The 5,763-nt window shown below is 44.4% G+C and overlaps 1 protein-coding gene and 1 long non-coding RNA gene across 2 annotated transcripts in view; one reads left to right on the top strand and one right to left on the bottom strand.

The window, feature by feature from the left end:
• Positions 1-6: 6 nt before the first annotated feature.
• Positions 7-1,142, top strand: LOC108446859. The gene is made up of 2 exons (XR_001862182.1): positions 7-442; positions 546-1,142. It is a non-coding gene; the product is annotated as an uncharacterized LOC108446859 (long non-coding RNA).
• Positions 1,143-1,187: 45 nt separating this feature from the next.
• Positions 1,188-5,763, bottom strand: part of ARPC3 (actin related protein 2/3 complex subunit 3) — a 4,870-nt gene continuing 294 nt past the window's right edge. The window contains exons 2-7 of the mRNA XM_008634038.2: positions 4,715-4,814; positions 3,610-3,686; positions 3,278-3,346; positions 2,881-3,007; positions 2,458-2,552; positions 1,188-1,703 (exon numbers count right to left, since the gene is read on the bottom strand). Coding sequence (XP_008632260.2) covers positions 1,641-1,703; positions 2,458-2,552; positions 2,881-3,007; positions 3,278-3,346; positions 3,610-3,686; positions 4,715-4,814 — 531 coding nt within the window. The 3' untranslated portion in view covers positions 1,188-1,640. The remainder of the gene's footprint in view (positions 1,704-2,457; positions 2,553-2,880; positions 3,008-3,277; positions 3,347-3,609; positions 3,687-4,714; positions 4,815-5,763) is intronic.

Here is a 5,763-nt window from a genome sequence, read left to right as displayed (position 1 = left end):
AGGGGATCTGCTCCTCTGTGTGTCCTCTGGTGGAAGATACGCACGCCCCCTGTGTCCACAGCTCCTGAGTTCGCCCCTTGTCCTTCTGAGAATACGCCGATGGTTGCCGCAGCTAAATGTGACTGAGGGCTCCGACATAAGGAAGCTCCTGCCTATAAAAATTGGTAACTAAGGAGAAAGACCTTTCAAAACCTAAATTTCTTCGGAGAAGTCCTTCACTAGGCCTACCATTAACTACAAGGATAGACTGAGAGATGAATCATAAGCTTTATTTTCCCACCTTTATTACAAAAACATTGTAAAACATGGCTATCCTATTCCTAAAAATTGAATCAGTGCGAGCTTTCAGTTTGGACATACCATCACTGCTGTTGGGAGAGGAACACAGCTCTCAGCAAACAAACACACCAGGCAGCAAAACATCACCAGCACTGGGCTTCAGGTAACACCAAAAGTTTCTTGGTGCCGTGTGGTGACTGTGACACGAGTCCTGCCATGAAGGAACAAAACCTGAATAAACTAAGAGTGGATTTGTGTTCTTCCAGAAATCATCTGGCTGATCAGAACAGCCACTTTTTACCAGTTTGGAAGTGTTTGAATCCGCCATCGGGAAGGCAGCCACAGACCCAGCTGTGTGGGATTTGCCTGTGTTACCCTGTAAAGGCATTTCAGGAACACAGCTCTGCGGAGACAGACCTGCTAAATAAACAGGTAAATTGATGCAAACTGCAGCTCCTGTATTAATCCCAGTTTTCAGTGAGAATGATTCACTTCCAACTGATTAACGTTACACAATAATCATGGAATCACAGAATGGTTTGGGTCAGAAGGGACCTTAAAGGTCCCTTAAAGATGGCCAGGGACATCTTCCACTGTCCCAGCTTGCTCCAAGCCCCGTCCAACCTGGCCTTGGACACTTCCAGGGATCCAGGGGCAGCCACAGCTTCTCTGGGCAACCTGTGCCAGGGCCTCACCACCCTCACAGGGGAGATTTTTTTCCCAGTATCCAATCTAAACCTGCCCTCTGTCAGGTCAAAGCCATTCCCCCTTGTTCAGGCACACCAGGCTGTTGTTGGCTCCCTTTACGTCCTGGAAGGCCACAATTAAGTCACCCCAAAGCCTTCTGCAAAAAAAAAAAAAAAGCCCTCTTTGACTTACTTGAAGGCTGCCCATAAGACACACAGTAGTTACCACGTTAATTACAAGCGAATTTTATTGAAAACAAGGTAAAAATCACTGCACTGGACAACACAGCGTGAGAGGTCTGTTTTCCCTGGACATACGACACCCAGACTCCAGCCAGCAGAGCAATGACACAGCTCCCCTGCCCCACAGCCAAGTCCACTTCTTCTCTTAAATACAAGCCCTGGTTTAAATGCTGTAGCCACGATTACAAAGCAACTTGCATCTGAAACAGCACGTTAGAAATCACTTATTAAGCACCAGCTTAATAATATTTGCTTACACAACTTATGTTTTTGCTCTCCCTCCCTCTATCACTCATTGACAGGTTTGGTTTTTTTCTTTTTTTTTTACTTCATAAGCACTTAATTCTTCCTTGGTACAAAATGTATCCAAAACAAAGGCAAAAGACTTGAATATCTTGCTGTGGAAATGCTTGAAGTTGTTGCCACTTTGCTTCACTGCCCAGGGCCTGAGAGACTCTTGTTCATGAACTGCCTCTTCACAAAGCAGATCCACCACTGCAGAAGGAAGTATAGGTCAGAAAATCTACAAAAGTGGTTTCCATTGACTTTAAAATATTCAATCTCTGACATATAACATGTTAAGACTCCAGTTTTCCACACTGGTTTCTACTGGAATTGAGGTGAACAAGACAATAGGAATGGATACAATGAATTCATATTACAGGACTTTGAATTAAAATGGGAAATTCTTTCTCTTATCTTACTTTTATTGTATTTTATTCCAATACAATCATAAATGAGGGATGCATTAGGAAGCTATGCCTTTGAAACTAAATTAGCCTAAGTAATTTCAACATTAAATGCAGGCACATTTGCACATGAAACATGTGAACAGTCAAGAGGTGACTCATTCATTGATCAGTGATTTTTCTTTCAATCTGGGTAAGAGGCAAAACGATCGACTTCAAAGCAGCTCTCAAATCAGAGCTGCCTGGGAAGACAAACAGCACCTCCTGAGCTTGAGAATTTCCATTTGCAACCCCAGCCAAGAGCAGATGTGCAGTGCTTTGAAGAGCTGAACCAGACACCTCTTATTACTGCCCTGCTTTTGAAACTAACCCAAACTGTCATATCACATTAGATTAAATTAATTGATAACTTGCAGCTGTCATTTCACTGTAAAATCAGTCCAGCTTGGCTGAAGTTACCCACCCCTGACCATCACCCCATCATCTCACTTCTCTCCACGTGGCTGAAAAAACACCCCCAACCCCTCATTAACTCTGTGGTGATGCCACTGAACTCTTACCTTGCTTGGCTTGTCACTCTGGGGATCAAATACTTTGTCACAAAGGCGAAGGCCGGTTTCTTGCCTCAGCTGCTGCAGGTAGGCCCTCATCACCTCTGAAAGCAGCACAGCAAAACCAGGGTAAACTGGGGAGCACCAACTCAAACTGGATTTAACATGGACGCATCAGCGATCACTGCTTAAAGCAGAGAGGGAGTTTCACATCTACAGGTACTCCCAGCTGGCTGAGTTGATTTGCTCAATTTATCTATGGATAAGATAGAGGTCAGAAAATCCAGCTTGTGCTGCCTTCAGAAGACAGATTTAGTCTTCTAAATTTAAAAGATTTGGTTTTAACAGTAATTTTTCTAACTGCAGTCACAAAAATGCAGTTAATAAAGTGTGAGCCCAAGGCAGCCTTCAGAGGCCCTGGGTCAGCCTTACCTTCCTCCTGCTTGTTGGCAGGTTTGGCATAAATGGCGTTAAGTGGAAAGCCAGGCTCCCCTGGGATTGGGAAGTTAGTGATTCCTAGTGTGTACATTTCCTTCTCTCCTTGGCCTTTGGAGTTACACTGGAAGACCAGGCAAACAATGGATTAGCAGTTATAAACAAAAGCATCGGGAGCATTAGACCCAAGTATTTTACAAATCTGTAACATTAAAAACTCATCAAGAAGAGCAACACAGCATATCCACATTGGAGTATTTGAGACTCTGACAACTGGGACTAGGGTGAACAGGACTATCTGTGCCCCTGGAAGGAGAGTATCAGGAAATCCTTTCCTGAGAACAATCGTCAGAGCAGACTGTTTCCCTCCTGCACAGAAATTCAGTTTTGTTACCTTTTGCAGCTTTTTCAGGCACTCAGAAATGTAGAGGGTTACATAGATCAGTGTTCTGTCAGCCTCGTTCTGCAAAACAAGAGCAGGAACTCTTCAATTACAGGACTTTGTGGAGCTCATAAAGTCTGATGCAGGAATGAATTCAAGCCATTTTGGGCTACAGTTTCCCCATGAGAGGGAGAGCTGCAATTCATGGCATTTACCCAACTTTAAAGGTTAAATGGAAGGGGAGATTTTGTGATCTAGTAGAATTACCTCCTTGAAAATAAATTTATATTCACAGCACCAACCCTCCGAAGAACTAGAATATGCTCAGTATCTCAAAAAATTACCTTAATTTCATAATTTTTGAAGAAAACATTAGCTTTGAAGTAGTAGATGGCTTCATCTATAATATCTGTGTCCTTAGCTAATAAAAAAGAGATACAGAGTTAAGCAGTACACTATTAATACAACATTTGTCATAACTTCTACTCACTGAAATAAATAAGGATTACTGCAAAGGCAAAACCTTGGTATTTACAAAAAGCAGAAGTCAGCACCATGTTAAGAGAAAACATGTGAAACACCATGAGCTCAGACTGTAATATTTAAGCTTCCTACTCCCTTCTCCTTCCCCTGTGATATGTCACTTCACAAACACCAGCAATTCAGCAGTTCCTCACTTTTCTACCATTTGAGTAACTCATCAGAGTTTTAACATCATAAAAGGATAGAAAAAAATGTTTTTGGAGACAGCATACCAGCACAATCACTCACATTCCATTATCCTCTTCAAAAAAAAAGGAGGGGAGCAGAACACAGTGATGAACTGACCTTTGCTACCATCCAAGACTGCTTAAATCCAGAAACATTTCCTTTACATTTGCCTTCTCCACCTGAACCGCCACATTGCTGGGGAATACCACGCCTGGGAAGTTCAGGTGCTGAAGAGGAATCTGTACCTGGCTGCCTGTGGGCCCTGTCAGGGTGCCTGTAACCTCATTTCAGTTCCTGAAGCTGCACACCCTTAGGTGCTGCAGTCCCACTCCTCATCGCTCAGAGCAGCCGAGCGTCTCCAGCCGCAGCCCAAAGCAGCAGCTCTCGGTAGCTGAACCCCCACTTCCTCTGACACAGAGGCTTCACACCACCACAGCCTCCTCAAAACCCTGCTCAGGAGCACAGGGAGACACAGGGGGAAGCACCAGAACAGCAACCAGAGGCTTGGATTACTGAAACTACTAATGCAGCAGAACACAAAGCACATTTATCTGTGCACAATTATTTTCTATGATTTGCACAACTGAAGTAATTGAAAACTTCTTTCCTCCTCTCTAAACTGCAAAGCCTTCCATTTCCCACCCCTGACTCGTCTCGTCACTCTTGCTGGGGCTGGCTTAGAGCAACCCCTGAGATGATGAGCTATATCCAGTAATTCAGAGATTATTATAAACTTACTTTCTCGAGGTGCTGGGCCCTTGAACTGGCTTCTGATGGGTAACAGTGCCATGTTCCCAATTAGCTTGGTGTCTGAGTCCATTAAAGTGGAGTGGTAAGCCTAGAGACAGAGAGAGCTGGTTATTGATCCTACTGAAAACAGACATTTCCATATCCAATCACATGTCCCCTGTGTCTTCATCAAACAGGAGTCACAGCCTAGTTCATTATGATGCTTCCAGCATTTTTTCCTTGCACAAACAATTGCTATTTTTTATTTAGGCACCGATCTTGGTGCCATTCTGGTGAATACCATCGAAGCACCACCAGTGTCACCACTTGCAGTCGCAGTGGTGGGAGATGGGATAAAATCTGTGTTGTTGGTCTGCAGGCACAGTTCATCCCCAGTGTGCCTGACCCCATCCTGGCAGCACCAAGGGGTAACAGCCCTGCTCACCTGCCTGAGTTTTGGGACATTGCACTGAAAGTTAGTTGGTCATTAAAAAATATGTAATTTATTTCCATGTCTGAGTACTAATAGTAGATAATTATAAATAAAGCCAGGCTTAATACACTAAAAAAAAAAAAAACCAAAAAACAAACAGAAAAAAACAACAAAAAACTAACTGATTTAAGTGAAAAACAAAACAGCTTTCTGCATATAACAAATTCTTCCTAGAAAACCAATTTTCAACAACTATTCAGTTTAGTTTCAGGCACTTTCCAAACGTTTCCTGGGTGCTGTGCCAGGCCACTGGGAATCCCTCACCTCCTCACAACCCACCTTTTGTGGGGGGCAGGGAAGGATGTGACTGTAGAGGAGAGTGGGTGTAAAAAGCAGTTTATTTCACTGAGGGTAAGGTGGTGTGAACAAAGCCAGAGCAAAGCCCTGCTGTGACCACCCTGTCCCCCGCTGCTACCGGGGCTTGCACCCTCCCTCCCGGCTGCGGGCGGATCCCTGGCAGGGGGAGGAGGAAGAGGAAGAGGAAGGCGCTGGCCTTCCAGCAGCCTCCCATAAAGAGCCATTCCCCGCTCTCAGGAGCGCTCCCCGCCGCTGCAGACCCCTCCCC

Source organism: Corvus brachyrhynchos, unplaced genomic scaffold, assembly GCF_000691975.1.
Source record: "Corvus brachyrhynchos isolate BGI_N302 unplaced genomic scaffold, ASM69197v1 scaffold114, whole genome shotgun sequence".
NCBI lineage: Eukaryota > Metazoa > Chordata > Aves > Passeriformes > Corvidae > Corvus > Corvus brachyrhynchos.
Note: the sequence above shows the minus strand (reverse complement) of the source record. Positions and strands in the feature narration are given on the sequence as shown.